This window comes from Gigantopelta aegis, chromosome 9 (assembly GCF_016097555.1).
Source record: "Gigantopelta aegis isolate Gae_Host chromosome 9, Gae_host_genome, whole genome shotgun sequence".
Taxonomy (NCBI): Eukaryota; Metazoa; Mollusca; class Gastropoda; order Neomphalida; family Peltospiridae; genus Gigantopelta; species Gigantopelta aegis.
In genome coordinates this window covers 68,913,881-68,933,198 of record NC_054707.1, presented here as the reverse complement: position 1 = coordinate 68,933,198, position 19,318 = coordinate 68,913,881, and the positions used below count along the sequence as shown (strand labels likewise).

The 19,318-nt window shown below is 36.1% G+C and overlaps 1 protein-coding gene across 1 annotated transcript; it reads left to right on the top strand.

Annotated features, from left to right (window-relative positions):
* Window positions 1-676: 676 nt before the first annotated feature.
* Window positions 677-17,032, top strand: LOC121381952 (myoglobin-like). Its single transcript, XM_041511383.1, has 14 exons — window positions 677-805; window positions 2,259-2,354; window positions 3,596-3,715; window positions 4,617-4,735; window positions 7,845-7,859; window positions 8,572-8,671; window positions 9,971-10,088; window positions 10,533-10,584; window positions 11,115-11,184; window positions 12,399-12,474; window positions 13,286-13,387; window positions 13,862-13,958; window positions 14,796-14,872; window positions 16,595-17,032. Exons 1-14 carry the CDS (start codon window positions 740-742, stop codon window positions 16,651-16,653), a joined length of 1,167 nt encoding a protein of 388 aa, XP_041367317.1. The 5' UTR covers window positions 677-739; the 3' UTR covers window positions 16,654-17,032.
* Window positions 17,033-19,318: the final 2,286 nt, after the last annotated feature.

The following is a 19,318-nucleotide window of genomic DNA, read 5'->3' as shown; positions in this document are numbered from 1 at the left end:
AAGTATTAAAGTAGACATCATCTGGGATCTACTCGAAATTCATTATGGTACTTTTCTCGTTAAGGGGGGCGGGACGTAGCCCAGTGGTAAAGCGTTCGCTTGATGCGCGATTGGTATAGGATCGATCCCCGTCGGTGGACCCATTAGGCTATTTCACGTTCCAGCCAATGCTCCACAACTGGTGTAACAAAGGTCGTGGTATGTACTATCCTGTCTGTGGGATGGCGCATATAAAAGATCCCTTGCTGCTAATTGAAAAAGAGTAGCCCATGAAGTGGCGACAGCGAGTTTCCTCTCAATATCTGTGTGGTCCTTAACCATATGTCTGACGCCATATTACCGTCAATAAAATGTGTTGTGTGCGTCGTTAAATAAAACATTTCCTTCTTCCTTCTTCTTTTACGTTAAGGGTTTTACGTCTGAAGTCAAATTAAATTTAAAACAAAGACCCCCACGATCCAATAAAAAATCCCCAGAACAAAACACAACAAACCCCACAACAAACCGAGAGAGAGAGAGAGAGAGAGAGAGAGAGAGAGAGAGAGAGAGAGAGAGAGAGAGAGAGAGAGAGAGAGAGAGAGAGAGAGAGAGAGAGAGAGAGAGAGAAACAAAATTGTGGTATGAGATTGTAAAAGGCAAACCATTTAGAGTGGTCTCCCATTTTGTGGGTTTTGTGTTTCAGCTTTTCCATAATTATTTTGTGTTTATAAATATATTTTTTTGTATTGAGTTTGTAAGTATGTCAGTTAAGCTCAATGAGTACCATGTATCGAGGAGGACGGGCTTTTTGCTTGAAGATCCTTTGGTTAGTGTAGATAACCTAATTCTTTGTCTTTCGTTGTAGTTTCCACCTGCTGTACAGGGAGCATCATTTTTATACACCCGCATTTGACGGGTCGTATTATGGTATTGCGTTGTCCGCCCGCCTGTCCTTGAACTTTTAGTTTCCGAAGCATATCATTCTTATCAATTCAAAAAGTATCATCAAACTTTGCATGCAAGTACAACTTGGAATGGTGGTGTCGTGAACTAGGCCTATAATTAGGTCACTGTGACCTACTTTTCATGCATTAGGCCTACTCAGGATACTGTACATTAAAGAAAATCTTGTCCGGGCTATATCTTTGTTATCAGTTCATATGCAAATGTAGGATCATCAATTCTTGTGTGCATGATGTACAACTTAGTGTGTTGCATACCGTAACACGGTCACTGGCATATATTTATCATATACTTTCCCGGTACCGTACTCTTTGTTTTTAACTGTGACTGGACAACTCATGCACATATTTACATAGATTAGAATTTTAGAGCTAGACTCGACCCGTGCCCGAGTACTCGTGGAGACCCTACCTTACTGTATGATTTTCTTAACCCTAACCCTAAACTTAACCCATATTCTTTCTTGGTGAGGCCTTCCCCCACTCAGCCCCATAACCCTGTTGACTGTGGTTGCATTCAATTCCATAGTGCCATACCCAAATATTTATTTCTGGTAGAAACACTGGACATCTATATGTTCATTCACATGATTTTTTAGGATGAGTATTAATCATCATTTAACGGACAACATAATGGATGGCCAATTATGAATGGCAGAAGGACATGTATAAGGACCAACTCATGACAAAGGCATCACAATACATTATTTTCAGCATTACCACCCTCCCTTACCCAGGGATATATATATAAACGTACAGGGTTTCTGCTAGAGAGTAAAATGGGTACCATATATGGCGCCATACCCAACATTTTTCGCAGATTTGTTTTTAAGTTAACCTTTTGACAAAATTAATTACTCTTATCATTACTGTATGATTTCCCTAACCCTAACCTTAAACATAACCCATTGTCTTTCTTGGGGAACCTCCCCCATACCCCTGCTGACTGGTCGCATTCAATTCCATAGTGCCATACCCAAAAATTTCTTTCTGGCAAAAACACTGACGTATGCACACACACCTCACATGAAATTAGCTACTTTCAAAAACAAAAATTGTAAAAACCAAAGTGGGGGATACATGAATATTTTATGGTGGGGGATTTGTCTCTGTTTAAATTTAAAGGCTTTTAGAGTGCTGATTACACAAAAGCTCGTTAATTATTTTATTGATCATGCATGTATTTCAGCAAATGTTACATACTTGTATATTATACAATATACAATTTCATCATTATTTATTTTTAATGCTTCTTCTTATTTGTAATAGATAATGCTATAAGTAGTAATATTATTTTTAATAATATAAATATTACAGGAGAAACTCCCTGATTATTTTGAAGACTGGAACTGGCTTTCTGCAAATGCTCCTGATCTGATTTCTTCACACACACTAAGACGAGAAGTGGAAAAGGTTTGATTAACTTCTTATACATACAGGTATATGTACACTCTTCTGTGTGTGTACATGTACATATGTAGTTGCTATATATTCATTACCGGGTATACAAGTCACAATTAGCTGATAATTTCTGCAAAAGAGTAATTTGTCCATTTCTGGCCTTTTGCCACGTAGAATCTGCATATCGGTGACTCTTCATTTCATTCATTCATTTCAACTTATTTTCGTGCTTAAGGTTCAAGCACACTGTCTGGGCTGTCTGTCCAGGACAGTGGGTTAGTTGTTAATTATTAGTGGTTAGTGAGAGAGAAGAGGGTGTAGTGGCCTTACACCTATCCATTGAGTTGTTAAAACTCACTCTGGGTGGGAGCCAGTACCAGGCTGCAAACCCCGTACCTACCAGCCTATGTCCGATGGCTTAACTACGACACCACAGAGGTCGGTTATCAGTGTTCTCTCCATTATGTTTATTTGTATATACTGTTAGATATGAATATGATACTTAAATTGTAGGATTGGGCAGGATTTAGCCCAGTTGGTAGAGTGCTCGACTGAAGTGCTTGGGTCATACATGTAGTATCGTACAAAGTAGGATCAAACGTCTGTGGCAGACCCACATTTTTCCCCCATCCCAACCAGTGCCCCACAACTAATATATCAAAAGCCGTGGTATGTGCTGTATGTTTTGTGGGAGAGTGCATAGAAAAGATCCCTTGCTATTAATGGAAACATGTAGTGGGTTTCCTCTGAAGACTACATGTAACGTGTGTAATGTTTAACATCCAGTAATTGATCAATGATCGATTAATCATTGCGCTCTAATGGTGTCAGTAAACAAAAACCCTTTAACTTTAAGAACATCAAAGATTGTTCCATCACGTGAAAAAGCAAACAGAAGTTGATGATCTACATGTATGTACTCTGAATGCTAGGTGACCAGTTGTAGTCCAGTAGTAAAGCGCTTGCTTGATGCGTGGTTGGTCTGAGATCGATCCCCGTCAGGGGGACCATTGGACTATTTTTCGTTCCAGCCAGTGCACCACGACTGGTATATCAAAGGCTGTGGTATGTGCTATCCTGTCTGTGGGGTAGTGCATATAAAATATCCCTTGCTACTAATGGAAAAAAATGTAGTGGGTTTCCTCTCTAAGACTTAATGTTGAAATTACCAAATGTTTGTCATCCAATAGCCGATGATTAATAAATAAATGTGCTCTAGTGGTGTCATTAAACAAAACAATATTTAATTCCAGATACCTATTTTGGACTACACCAGACTGATTGGTTACAGAGAATTGCGACTGGCTCACATTCAGTTGTCAATCATTGGCTCGTGCTATGTGTGGCAAGAAGGAGATGCTGGGGTGCCCAAGGTCAGATAACTGTGTCAGCGCCGTAGCTACCTAAAACATTTTTACTGTATGTAGATATAGATAAGTATGTAACCTCCCTCAAATGGCTGCAAAATGGTATTTCAGAGTCTCTAGATTTCAAAATTTCATTGGGGGCATAACCCCGGATTCCTTGCACCTTCCATACTTTTTTGTGTCAAGAATTCATCTTCCCCCTCCCCTCCCCCCAGAAAAGTCCTAGCTACAGCCCTGTATGTAAATTAGCTGTGTGTTTCCAGGGAGTCAAGGACATGATTGTACTAACTTTCAGCCGACAAATGTAAAAAAAAAAAGTTTCACTAGATTGATTCATGCGCTTCATGTTAAACCAGTCAGATAGTTTGTGAATGTTAGTGTCGGTCACTGTCACTGAACGCAGGGCAGGTACTGCCTGTTGATAACTGAAGGGAACAAATTGTGCTACATGTATATATTAAATTGAAAATACTCAATACATATATTTTTCAGTTTTAAAGTTGCAGTGTTTTCAATTGTCATGATTTCTTGATGTAATATTATGGGTGTCATCTCCATTTGTTTAATACATCGTTTAAATACAGTTCAGAAAGCATCTCAATCTGAGTGTTTTATAAAGCCCAACATGTATTTTTGTGTGAAATAGGTTAGAGATAAAAGGCAACAAATTGAAGAATGGTTTATCATTGGAAAACTGGATAAACTGGGTGATCTGTTCTAAATGCTTAAATATTTAAAAATATAATCAAGATAGCAGCTATAACAGTAAAAGGTTTTATATACATGTATATATATATTTATCTTTTCAATTAATGGTAGACATCAACCAGAAATTGCAAAACATTATCAATCCTATTTCTAAAATATGATCATAATTATATGCAAGTACATGTATTATTTTTTTTAGAGTATTCCAGCCTGCATTGCTGTGCCTTGGTGGAATATTTCTCAACAAATAGGTCTGAAACCCATTATTGGTCATGCATCATTTTGTCTTGCCAACTGGAAGTATAGAGATCCAAGCCAGTAAGTTTTTCCACTTAATTAAAGTATGCATTGTATGAGCATAGTTCACTGTGATGGACGTACAGGGGTACAGATTTAAAGTTAAACACAGTAAAGCCAGCTCCTGTTAGGTATTACCCTCACAGACTACCGGTAATAGTTTCTGGTACTAGTCCTTTTGTAGATGTTTTTTCTGACATGAGTTTCAAGAAAATCAATCGTTGGAGCGAGTTTTAGCGAGCGCCAAGGATTGATTTTCTTGATACAAATATCAGAAAAAAATCTACAAAAGGACGAGTGCCAGAAATATTTTCTAGTTCAATGATAATTATAATTTTACTATAATTATTATAAAATTGACTGCATTGTTTTCTGTGTGCGTAACGTCATGACCCAGTTCACAGCTGATATATATATTACTTCACTAGAAGGAAGTGTTACATATTATGTGACATCAGGTACTATAATCTTGATTATGGAACGATGTGAAGAACAGGTAGCAACAACTGCCTACCTCCGAAATGACGATTCCAATTAACCAGTGAAAAGGTCGCATTACCGTCTAGGGAATGTGTGCTTGATGTTTTTTTCTAGGACAGGTTTCTGGCACCTTTCTACTGGTTGATTGAACTAGAATTATAAATGTTTTTTAGTAAACACAACACTACTCACATTTGTGGTATTGTGGTTAAGCCATCAGACTTAGGCTAATAGATACTGGGTTCACATCCCAATACTGGCTCCCGCCCAGAGTGAGTTTAATCACTCACTGAATAGTTGTAAGGCCATTACCCCTACATGTAACTTCTTTCTCACTAACTACTATCCCACTGTCCTGAACACACAGGTGGAGATGCCCAGGACTGTGTGTTTGAACTTTAATTAGATGTTGGGATCCAGCTACAGTATACAGAAAACAGTAATCTTGACTTGTTAAACTGCAGGTAATTTCATACACTTCTCACATAAGTATTATCTGTATGTGCATTTATAATTTTGTTTTGCAGTTTCAGTTTTACTTGTAACGGTGCTCTGCATTACATTTGTAAATTGTAATTCTAATTACTAAAACATCAATTTAATACACTTATACCAGTCTTAACCACATTTATGCAAAGTTTACCGATAAAGTAAATTACAGATAATTTGGATAAAATTATTATTTGATGTTTACATTAATTATCTGAAATAATATATGTACACGTGTACATTATAAACCCGGAGACTGTATGAACTGTGGCTGATTTGTGTGTACATTAGAAACCCGGAGACTATGAACTGTGGCCGATTTGTGTGTACATTAGAAACCCGGAGACTGTATGAACTGTGGCTGATTTGTGTGTACATTAGAAACCCGGAGACTGTATGAACTGTGGCTGATTTGTGTGTACATTAGAAACCCGGAGACTGTATGAACTGTGGCTGATTTGTGTGTACATTAGAAACCCGGAGACTGTATGAACTGTGGCTGATTTGTGTGTACATTATAAACCCTGAGACTGTATGAACTGTGGCTGATTTGTGTGTACATTAGAAACCCGGAGACTATGAACTGTGGCCGATTTGTGTGTACATTATAAACCCAGAGACTGTATGAACTGTGGCTGATTTGTGTGTACATTAGAAACCCGGAGACTGTATGAACTGTGGCTGATTTGTGTGTACATTATAAACCCTGAGACTGTATGAACTGTGGCTGATTTGTGTGTACATTATAAACCCTGAGACTATGAACTGTGGCTGATTTGTGTGTACATTATAAACCCGGAGACTGTATGAACTGTGGCCGATTTGTGTGTACATTAGAAACCCGGAGACTGTATGAACTGTGGCTGATTTGTGTGTACATTAGAAACCCGGAGACTATGAACTGTGGCTGATTTGTGTGTACATTATAAACCCGGAGACTGTATGAACTGTGACTGATTTGTGTGTACATTAGAAACCCGGAGACTGTATGAACTGTGGCTGATTTGTGTGTACATTATAAACCCTGAGACTGTATGAACTGTGGCTGATTTGTGTGTACATTAGAAACCCGGAGACTATGAACTGTGGCTGATTTGTGTGTACATTATAAACCCGGAGACTGTATGAACTGTGGCCGATTTGTGTGTACATTAGAAACCCGGAGACTGTATGAACTGTGGCCGATTTGTGTGTACATTATAAACCCGGAGACTGTATGAACTGTGGCTGATTTGTGTGTACATTAGAAACCCGGAGACTGTATGAACTGTGGCCGATTTGTGTGTACATTAGAAACCCGGAGACTGTATGAACTGTGGCCGATTTGTGTGTACATTAGAAACCCGGAGACTGTATGAACTGTGGCCGATTTGTGTGTACATTAGAAACCCCGGAGACTGTATGAACTGTGGCCGATTTGTGTGTACATTAGAAACCCGGAGACTGTATGAACTGTGGCCGATTTGTGTGTACATTAGAAACCCGGAGACTGTATGAACTGTGGCCGATTTGTGTGTACATTATAAACCCGGAGACTGTATGAACTGTGGCCGATTTGTGTGTACATTATAAACCCGGAGACTGTATGAACTGTGGCCGATTTGTGTGTACATTATAAACCCGGAGACTGTATGAACTGTGGCTGATTTGTGTGTACATGTAAGGTGTGACTTTGTTTTAAAGTTTTTAATTCTATATAGTTTCAACTTAATTGAACAAAATGAAATGTGAATTTGAATAGAGCTGGGCGGTATTGAAATTTGAGATTCGGTATCGATATCAGTATTTTTTGGGTGATTTACCTCAGTATTGGTACGGTATTCGGTATTGACATGATACCGATATGGAGCGCTATTTTCGGTATACACATGTACTCGGCTTTAAATGCATGCCTGTGTTATGGCTCACCCGGTAATTCCATCAGTACAATTAAATTCTATACACAAGGCTCTCGTTTGATTTATACTAACCCATTTTGCATTCATCAGATATATTAATAGTGCTTTCTGGGAAATATTTTTCAATACCGAAATTTTGATATTTTGAAATTTGCTTGGTATGGTAAATTGGTATTGGCATAATACTGATACCGAACGGTATATACGGTATACCGCCCAGCTCTAAATTTTAATTAAAGTTTTGATGTTATTTTATTTTCCAGGCCTGTTTCTCATGAGTAAGTGAATTTTCTTGATTCTGAACAGCTCTTAAAATTGTGTGTACTTTTTTATTATTATAATATTAATTAGTACATGTCCTATTTCAGGTTAAGTTCTCATTAATTTAATTTATGTATAAACTTAATAATCTACTTATAAACAGTTCTTATGTGTGTATTACCAGAATAGCAGATTTCTCATGGCAATTGTGGTAATTCATTAAAACGTTGTAAATATATAACACAATTTCAGTCAGCAATTTCTCTTTGCACTAATGGTTTAAACATTTTAAATAATATAAAAAAATCCCATTTGATATAATTTCTTTTGTGTGTGAGGTTTTCTTTTATGACTAGTTAATCGGTCTTACTTATTTCAATTAATTACCTATAATGTAAGTAGTTTTCAATGCAAGTTGTCTTCATTTCATGTCATTTGACTAAAATATTGCATAAATTCTGTACATATTGTAACAGAATTACCACTTATAGATATAAATCACATCATAAACCAAAATTCTTAAAAGACATTCATTTTTAAAACATGATGTGCTACACTATGATTATTGTCATTCATCATTTTGTATAAACCTTTAGAAAATCTCAGGCATGTGTGCAGGGGAAGGATTTTGGGGGTCTTTTTCTCAATATATTTTCCGACCCCCTCTATAACCCCTCATGCTAAGATTTCTGCACACATGCCTGAAATTCTCTCTCTGTTTTTGAACAGCAACCTGGTGTCTCTGTATGTGTTACCTGGAGAAGAGGCATGTGACTGGTTTTGTGTTGCCACCTGTATGGTAGAATTCACATTTGTTGAGGCTCTCGAGGTATGGAGGAATTACACCCAATACATTTAAACACACTGCACCTAAACAGGGGTGCAGAAATTACAAATATTTAACTAACCTTCCAGACCAGAGCCAACTAAATATTATTAGCCCACCAGAATTTTTACTAGTCCGCCAGTCTATAGAACAATATATTATTAACAATATTATAACGTACACTGTGTTCACTTCAAATGTAATATATAGATATACTGACAACACATTATTAATAAGTCTTGGTAAGTGATCAACCGGCCTCAATGGCGTCATGGTTAGGCCATCGGTCTGTCTACAGGCTGGTAGGTACTGGGTTCGGATCCCAGTCGAGGCATGGGATTTTTAATCCAGATACCGACTCCAAACCCTGAGTGAGTGCTCCGCAAGGCTCAATGGGTAGGTGTAAACCACTTGCACCGACTAGTGATCCATAACTGGTTCAACAAAGGCCATGGTTTGTGCTATCCTGCCTGTGGGAAGCACAAATAAAAGATCCCTTGCTGCTTATCGGAAAGAGTAGCCCACGAAGTGGCGACAGCGGGTTTCCTCTCAAAATCTGTGTGGTCCTTAACCATATGTCTGACGCCATATAACCGTAAATAAAATGTATTGAGTGCGTTGTTAAATAAAACATTTCTTTCTTTCTTTTTTTGGTAAATGATCAACATCACGTATCAAACAAAAAAAGACATAGATAGTCAGGCTGGTAGTTGCATTTTTTAAATCATCCGTAGGAAGTTTTACTCGCATTTGGAGAGCGGGCGAGTACTTTCTGCAACCCTGCCTAAATATCTGGTTTTAATATACAGTGGAACCTATCGAATTCTGACTTTCTGTAAACCAGAATTCCCTCAAAACTGGACTATTTTCATGGTCCCTTTTTAAATACTGGTACAAAATAGAATCTATCTAAACAAGATATGTCTTAAAACCGGACATTTTACTTGGTACCATGGATGTCTTGTCTTAGTGGGGTTTCACTATATCTCTCAATATCTGTGTGGTCCTTAACCATATGTCTGATGCCATATAACCATAAATAAAATGTGTTGAGTGTGTCATTAAATAAAACATTTCCTTACTTCCTTCCAGTAGATATAATCATGAAAAAGAGAAAAAAAGAAAGACATCTTTTCAATGTTTTACACTAACGAAACATAAGAAAACAATTGTTGTAAAGATCTGCTTGATTTCCTTATCCAATGTACAACTACATGTGTGATATGTAGACCACCTGTTCTGCTGAAATGTGTGAAAATACATATTTACAGTGTATTGAAAGGTGGTGGTGCAATATTGCAGGCAATTCAAGACGTTCTTGATGGGAGTTATGAAGAAGATGACGTGAAGGTTGCAAATGCACTGATCCAGATCACCAACACTGTTGATGACATGAGAAAAGCACTGAAGAGAATGAATGGTTTAATTCTAATAATAATAATAATAATAATAATAATTGTGGTCAGAATTAATAGTTCGCATATTAAAGCTTATATGATTATTTAATATAAGGCATATATATGTACATGTAATGCAACACAACATTCAGGTAGTTTATGCAATGTAATTCTGTCCCGGGTCAAGTCCCTGGCTATGCAGAGCTGAGACCCTGGATGGACATCCTTGAAACCTTAGTGGTATAGGGGCATGATAAAAAGAGTTCAAATCAAATGTAATATAATCTAATATGTATGTAGACATATAGATAGACACTCATGAACACACACACACACACACACACACACACACACACAAACATGACAGATACATGCACATTCAAAAACAAATGCATATACACATGCTTAAACTCCAAAATCAATGTACTACATATTATCTACTTTGTTGTTTTTGTTTGGTTCCACAGAAAAGCTACCTGCAGATACTTTCTATAATGTCCTGAGGCCATTTCTAAGTGGGCAAGTATTGTGATCTTGTTTACATGTACATGTATATACATGTTGGTTTATAATACTTGTGTTACAGCAGTAGTCTTTCCTAACCTCGGTGGTGTTATTGATAAACCATCAGACTTCCCTCTTTATACATGTATCAATATAATGGGTTGTAACAGGTGGAAATCTTTCCCATGACACGACGCGACCATCAGTTGAGTCGTATTTTATAATGTGATCTAGACTGTATAGAGACATTCCTCTGAAATAGTTAGTGTGATGCAGCTCAGTGGTAGCATGCTCAGCCTAATGTGTGACTGTCACATGATCAATTGCATGAGATGGACTCATGGTTTTTGCCATGATTCGTATATCAAAGACCCTGATATATATTTCCCTGCCTATGGGAAAGTGCATACAAAAGACCTTCAGCAGACCTTTTTCACGCGACAGATTTTAAAGGTTTATTAAAGAGAAAAATGTCATTAATAAATATTTGGTGTTGGTGTTAATTTCTGAAAGTGCTCATGAAATACAAATTATATTCTATTTAGGTGGGGCGGTGAAAGCAACCCACTTCCCAACGGACTGATATATGAAGGAATCTCTGAAGAACCAGTACAAGTGATTGTCTTTTGAACTTTTCAGTTGTCTCTTTAATAATGCCAAGAATCTATTTCATTATCAATGACAGTTTGAATAGTGAAACATATTGAGTCTGTGTTATGTTTTTTCATCTTATATAACTACATGTACTGCTACACATCTAATATGTTAAAAGTTTATAGTGTGTGCTATGCTAGTACTAGGTTATACATACATGTGTGCAGTGTACAATGTATGCTGTTTTTGGAGAAAAAACATAAAACGTATGTAAAGCAATGATATCAGTAGCCATCTAAGTCATCTTTATTTTGTTTTCTTCTTATATTTTGTCCTTAGTCTTATGGATCTGCAGAATTTTACAGATTTTGCATCTCTCAGAGTCATTCTTGAGAATCGTCTAAATCTGATGACAAATTTGTTTAGAGGGTGGGTGAGGTACACATGTATATCATGGATTCTAACATTGGTCATCAGCACAAAATCATAAACATATGTTAGCATTTGGTATTTCTGTGAAAGCTCAAGATGTAACAGTTAGATCAAACTAGTATCGGCAAGTTCCAAATACGTCTTATATCTATAACAGCATTCAAAGTGAAGTAACTTGTAGCAAAAATAAAAAATAGACTACTTAAAATGAAACTGTATGCTACTTCCAGTTAAAATAATTAAAAGATTTGACGTGGATAAAATCGAAACGAGTAGAATTGTTTTTAAAAGTAACTGGCCACAAGAAATAATTTGTTAATTTTTCGAATTAAATAAAGTTAAACATGTTGGTGACATCTAAGTATTACATGAAAAAGTACATACTAAATACTATCTCTGCAATGAGGCAATATTGCTCGGTTGTCAACATGAAAATTCATGATTTTATAATTGGATAAAAAGTTGCTTGTTCTTTAGTTAGTAAATATTTGAAATTAATTTGGAATCACTGAAAAAAGATCTGTGACACTTTACAAAATTATAATAATTATTAAAAAAGGGTTAATGAAATAAAATATTTAAATTTTAAGTAAACAAATTCATGTGTTTAGAGTTTTAAAAAGTTCCGCTTTTTAAATTTTCCATTCTCATCCCAGTAATTTGGTATTACTATTGATGATCATGAATGAATATGGTTAGGATAATTATCAGGATGGGGTGATTGTACACCTATCACCTATTTGATCTATCGCATTATAATTCTTTATTATAAATTCTCTAATCAACTTTCTTTATGACTACAGCTGAATGGAGGTAGTGCAGCTCAGAGTTCGACTCTTCAACTGCTCGACAGTTTGTTGGGTATACAGCATAAACCAGGTGAGAAGGAAGCAGATGTCCATTTATTTTAACTTGAGCCTTTTTTTCTTAAACTTAAGCTTTTGCTTGGCAGTCAGACAAAAAAACAACTAAAACTTCCCTGTCCTGGATGGAGGAGCTAGCAGAAGTCTCTACAACAGCTTGTTCTGAATGTGCACATAAAACCCTCTGACCTGACCTGACAACTGAAAGTGTATAAAAAGGATCTTATCCAATACTTCATGCTTTATGTGTCATTGTGGCTCATTTCACTTCACTGGGGTTTTATATTTATTTTAAAAGTCTGGTTGATTGCGCATGGTCCCACCCTCCAACCTGTTCTTTAATGGTTCAATGTACGTATATGTTGTAATAGCAGAAACTGCCAGTTGTCAAGTTAGTTTTCACTGTTTGAATATAATCGATCTTGTTCTGAAATTATTATTTATTATCCTGGCTTGAATTCTTGTTGACATTTGAACCATGATATGCGATTGAAGTAAAAATTTACCATCTAGATTCTTTCACTTGATACAAGACAGTATAAACTAAATGAAAACATTGAGCACATGCATAAATGAGCTACAAGAAAATGTACAGAACATTATTTTAGTTCATACTTGCAGGAACCAAACAATGTATGTGGTCAATTTTTGTGTGTATCGTGAATGATGGTTGAACCTCTGATGAGAAATCAAGTCTATAGGAGTAATTTGAGCTTCAAATTGTAATGTCTGAAAAACACTGAACATTATGGGAGTGATGTAATATTTATTTATTTTAATCTGTATATTTATTTTAATGTTTATATGTATTTTTAATATGTTTGCAGACAAGCAGAAGTTTCTCAACAAAATGAGAGATTACATGCCCCCTGCACATTCCAAACTTATCGAAGATGTGGGAAATTCTTCCAACTTTTTGAAAAACTTGGGTTAGTAAATACATGTACTTACTCACACTCTTATAGAAAATCAGACCTAAAATTGTAGGACAATGTTTATAATTACAAACAACACAACTTATTTAGTTAAAAATGCACATAAATCAGTTTCTGATGTCTTTTCCATGACCTATTTTGTCCTTTGCGTGATATATTTTACATAATAACGTAATTTTATTAATGTTTATTAAAGGATAACATTAAGTTTTTTAGTGACATCGTCCAACCAGAATAGAGAAAATCATATAATGGTGGGATGTTTGTAATTATATATACATATCATCACATTCATATGTGAAGCCTCTGATTCTGGTAAATGGCGCTCAATTCAGCAGTATCCTAACTTGTGCAGTATTTATGCAGTATAGAAAAATTAAACGAAACTTACATGTAGTTGAACTTTTACAAATCAGTATCTATAAATAGTGTGATAAAATGTTGTAAATTGTTCTTGTTTTTTTCCAGTCAACAAGACAAACAACAATCGGTTACAAGAAGCATTCAATGCTTGTGTTGCTGCAGTTACCCATCTCCGGAGTTACCATATACAGCTGGTTACCAAGTATGATACTGTGAAATATTTTATTTCATGGGCTTAAATTTTTATGGTTTCAGTAAAAAAAAAAAAACTCACATTTTGTTGAGGACTTAAATTCGGGAATTGAAAAGGTAGTATAATAAATTTGTGTTATATATATTATAGTTTTGTTGTGTTCTTAAATTTGTTGATTTCATTAGTTCAGGAATTACATGACAATTAGACAGTCATGAACAAAAATGATTTCACAGTACTTATTTTATATTCCACACAGCTATTTGGACTTAACAAAAGAATGCTCTAATGAAAAATAACAAGCAAATGTAGGAAAAGAAATAAAAAGTGACAGTACATACATGTAATTATGGAATTTATATACATGTATATCACTCAACTCCAAAATATTTCAAGGAGTATGATTGACCTTAAAGCTGGGATCCAGGGGATTCTTGTCACTGGTCAGATCCAGGGGGACATCCTGGTAGGGGGCACAAAGTGGCAAAGCCTCTCATCTAAAATGTTTTAATAAATTTACTTACTGTCCTTTAGATACACTATGTCATGTATTTCAAGACCTCTGGCAGCAATATGCAAATATTTGTCCAAAGCAATTCGATCCTATTGCTATATGCGTTATTGGTCTTAGACGAATGAATGAATCAATTAATAGTACTGCTTTCTTTTTGGATGTTTCACAATTTTGTAAATGATAAAACTTGTTTTAAACCTTCAAAAAAAAAAGACTTCAGACATATAACAAGTTCTGGTTGGAAGTCCTTGGTATCTAGATAAACAGATGCAGCAGTCATTTCTTAAATTCTTTGAAGTTATTATTTTTGCTTATCATAACTTTACTTTCAGGTACATTGTAATAATGGCAAACAGGAATAGAAGTGGAAAGTTTGAAGCGGTCTCAAAGAAAGGCACAGGGGGAACAGGTAATATACTCTGTCAAAAAAGAAACGCATAGACAAAATATTCATGGAATTATCTCTTTAATACAAAGTCGCATACTTTCTTTATTTATGATTGTATCACAGTAAAATTTGACATGAGTATGTGACAGTGTTCTTGCTATGGACTGACGGCAGTGGAGGTGTCACCAAACAGCATCGCACGAGGGCGCTGAAATCATAGACTGAATGAGTCTCTGAATCCGGGCACATGGAATCCTAGTCCATTCTTTCTGCAGTGCATGTGACAGTTGCGGAAGCGTCTGAGGCTTCAGGTCACGCTGGCTGTCCAGTTCGTCCCATAGATGTTCAATGGGGTTGAGATCTGGCAATCTTGATGGCCATGGCAGCACATTAATGTTCTCATTCTGTAGGAAATCTATTGTTACACGTGCCGTATGCGGCCTGGCATTGTCCTGCTGAAAGAGTTAACTCTGTCTGACCAAAATGGGAAGCATGTGATGGCGAAGAATTTCATCCCAGTAGCATACAGCTGTCAGGTTGCCTTGTACGAACACAAGTTCACTTCTGCCGGTGTATGAGATGGCTTCCCACATCATGACACTCTCTCCACTGAATCTGTCAACTTGGGCGATGCAGTTGTTGGCAAAACGTTCATTGTGACATCTGTAAACACGATGTCATCCATCACGTCACTGTAGAAGGAAACGTGACTCGTCGCTGAACCATACTCGCCGCCAGTTTCCCAAATTCCACCCCTGTACATTCGTGCACCAGTGAACATGTAAATGTCAATGTTGACGTCGCAGGATGGAGCCAACATACAGTCTCCTAGCCCGTAAACCAACTTCTCGAAGTCGGTTCCGAATGGTTTGTGCAGACACCCTTCTCAAAACAGGTATGCGTCCAGCAGTGTTCGTTGCTATGGCAGTTCGGTGATGCAAGTGCAGAACACGGATGTAGCGATCTTGTGCTGCAGTTGTTATGCGAGGTCTTCCATTTCTGGGCCGGTCTTCAGCTGATTGAAACTGTTGGTACCTGTTCCAGAGACGTGAAGTGGTGTTCATGTGGCATGCGACTGCTGACTGCGATTCACCTAACTGGAGACGGCCTATTGCAGTATTTCGATTCGGCAGGCTTAGTCTTGGCATCTTATATCTCGTCTACGTCGAAATGGAAATGAGGCATTGTTGCGAGCATTGCAGCTTTAAATACCCATCACTACCCCAATCTTTTCATGGAGTTTCACATGCATTCGCCAAAATCTGACCATGTCACGCCGATTTCCTGCAGCTGTCCCATTCCAGGAACATTCATCAGAACTACATCCCACTTTTAAATTATAGAAAAGGTAAGTTGAAATGACCTGGATTGCACTTGTAAGCATACATGTATACATTCAAATCATTAAGTAGAAATGTTAGCTTTGTAAAGTCTACATGTATTAACCATAATTTATGCCTGGTTGGCCGAGTGGTTAAAGTTGCGGGCTGTCAAATGCCATGCAAATCGGTGCAGTAGGTTCGATTCCTGCCAACTGACACTTTGTGTTTTTAAATATTAATCTTTCAGGCCTGCACAGATTTGAAATTTGTGTTACCCATTAATGAGCTACACAAATTATTTTTGCTTAACCCTTTTTCTTTGTGTAATCCATTTTCAAAATAATACAAAAAGACACTATGCAGGTGAACAGAATGCTGTGTTGAACCCTGATCTCATCTTCATTTTTTGTTTTGTTTTTAGATTTGCTGCCTTTTCTGAAGGAGCTTCGTGATGATACCAAAGAAACCATGGTTCAGTAGCCTTTTATACAGGCTTGATATGTGATGTTCTAGCAGCTGATATATTATCCTGGTGAATTCATTTTATGGGTTAACATGTACATTGTAATATGTATCTGTTAAAACATTTATGTGATTATTGAGATTTTTGTCTTGCCTTATGAAGTAAAAAGGTATTTCTTTTGTGGCAGCGGTAAAAGGTGTCAACTTTAGAATTTTGCTCAGTGCTTTTTTGTTTTATATTTAACTATATAAATGCAGTTTATAGTTACATCTCTGAATGTTCATCTCAATGGATATTTAAAAAAAAATTGAAATTGATTAAATTAATATTTTAATTTAATTTTTAATTTAAAAAAAACAACTTTATTATTTTAGTTACATCTCTGAATGTTCATCTCAATGGATATTAAAAAAAAAAAATGAAATTTATTAAATTAAAATTTTAATTTAATTTTTAATTAAAAAAACCAACTTTATTATTTTTATTTTTATTAATTATTATTATTTTTTAATACTTTGAGATGAACATACATGGATGCAACTGTCAGTGACACTGAATAAGTTTATGGTAGGTGACACATTTAATTCTGAGGAATTCTTTTTAAAGGTTGTGATAGCTTGTGTTCAGTGATTTACTATTATGATGCAGTTTAGCCATATAATGGCATTCTTTTTACATAAAATGTATTTTTATCCTTTGTATATGCCCGGTGGCATATTTAATGATGGATGCTGTAATGGTCTTTACATTTAGCTAGTGTATAATCTTATTTTATATTTTATGTCCCACAACTGCTTATTCATTGTTTTTATTCATAATATGCACCGAAAAAAGGTAGGGTAGAATATGCATTGTATTCCCCCTCCCCTTATGCTTCGATCCAATGGCAAAACCTAGAAAGTTTGTTTTTACTTGTTTTGAAAGAAACAAGAGAAATTCAGTTATGCCCAATTAAGGATTTGTTGACTGCAATAACGTTTTACTTGTTTTATGAGAAACAAGAACTATTCAGGTATGCTGTAGTAATGATTATGAGAAACAAGAACTATTCAGGTATGCTGTAGTAAGGATTATGAGAAACAAGAACTATTCAGGTATGTTGTAGTAAGGTATGCTGTAGTAAGGATTATGAGAAATAAGAACTATTCAGGTATGTTGTAGTAAGGTATGCTGTAGTAAGGATTATGAAAAACAAGAACTATTCAGGTACAGGTATGCTGTAGTAAGGATTATGAGAAACAAGAACTATTCAGGTATGCTGTAGTAAGGATTATGAGAAACAAGAACTATTCAGGTACAGGTATGCTGTAGTAAGGATTATGAGAAACAAGAACTATTCAGGTATGCTGTAGTAAGGATTATGAGAAATGAGAACTATTCAGATACAGGTATGCTGTAGTAAGGATTATGAGAAACGAGAACTATTCAGGTATGCTGTAGTAAGGATTATGAGAAATGAGAACTATTCAGATACAGGTATGCTGTAGTAAGGATTATGAGAAACAAGAACTATTCAGGTACAGGTATGCTGTAGTAAGGATTATGAGAAACGAGAACTATTCAGGTATACTGTAGTAAGGATTATGAGAAATGAGAACTATTCAGATACAGGTATGCTGTAGTAAGGATTATGAGAAACAAGAACTATTCAGGTATACTGTAGTAAGGATTATGAGAAATGAGAACTATTCAGGTACAGGTATGCTGTAGTAAGGATTATGAGAAACAAGAACTATTCAGGTACAGGTATGCTGTAGTAAGGATTATGAGAAACAAGAACTATTCAGGTACAGGTATGCTGTAGTAAGGATTATGAGAAACGAGAACTATTCAGGTATACTGTAGTAAGGATTATGAGAAATGAGAACTATTCAGATACAGGTATGCTGTAGTAAGGATTATGAGAAACAAGAACTATTCAGGTATACTGTAGTAAGGATTATGAGAAATGAGAACTATTCAGGTACAGGTATGCTGTAGTAAGGATTATGAGAAACAAGAACTATTCAGGTACAGGTATGCTGTAGTAAGGATTATGAGAAACAAGAACTATTCAGGTACAGGTATGCTGTAGTAAGGATTATGAGAAACGAGAACTATTCAGGTATGCTGTAGTAAGGATTATGAGAAATGAGAACTATTCAGGTACAGGTATGCTGTAGTAAAGATTATGAGAAACAAGAACTATTCAGGTACAGGTATGCTGTAGTAAGGATTATGAGAAACGAGAACTATTCAGGTATGCTGTAGTAAGGATTATGAGAAATGAGAACTATTCAGGTACAGGTATGCTGTAGTAAGGATTATGAGAAACAAGAACTATTCAGGTACAGGTGTGCTGTAGTAAGGATTATGAGAAACAAGAACTATTCAGGTACAGGTATGCTGTAGTAAGGATTATGAGAAACAAGAACTATTCAGGTACAGGTATGCTGTAGTAAGGATTATGAGAAACGAGAACTATTCAGGTATGCTGTAGTAAGGATTATGAGAAATGAGAACTATTCAGGTACAGATATGCTGTAGTAAGGATTATGAGAAACAAGAACTATTCAGGTACAGGTATGCTGTAGTAAGGATTATGAGAAACGAGAACTATTCAGGTATGCTGTAGTAAGGATTATGAGAAACGAGAACTATTCAGGTACAGGTATGCTGTAGTAAGGATTATGAGAAACAAGA

What these genes read in the sequence shown, in the direction of transcription:
- LOC121381952 (XM_041511383.1), top strand. Translation starts at nt 740, where the DNA reads ATGTCAGTTAAGCTCAATGAGTACCATGTATCGAGGAGGACGGGCTTT. An exon ending in AGCACTGAAGAGAATGAATG is followed by an intron (nt 10,089 to 10,532) that starts GTTTAATTCTAA and finishes TTGGTTCCACAG; the next exon opens with AAAAGCTACCTGCAGATACT. An exon ending in CATATACAGCTGGTTACCAA is followed by an intron (nt 13,959 to 14,795) that starts GTATGATACTGT and finishes CTTTACTTTCAG; the next exon opens with GTACATTGTAATAATGGCAA.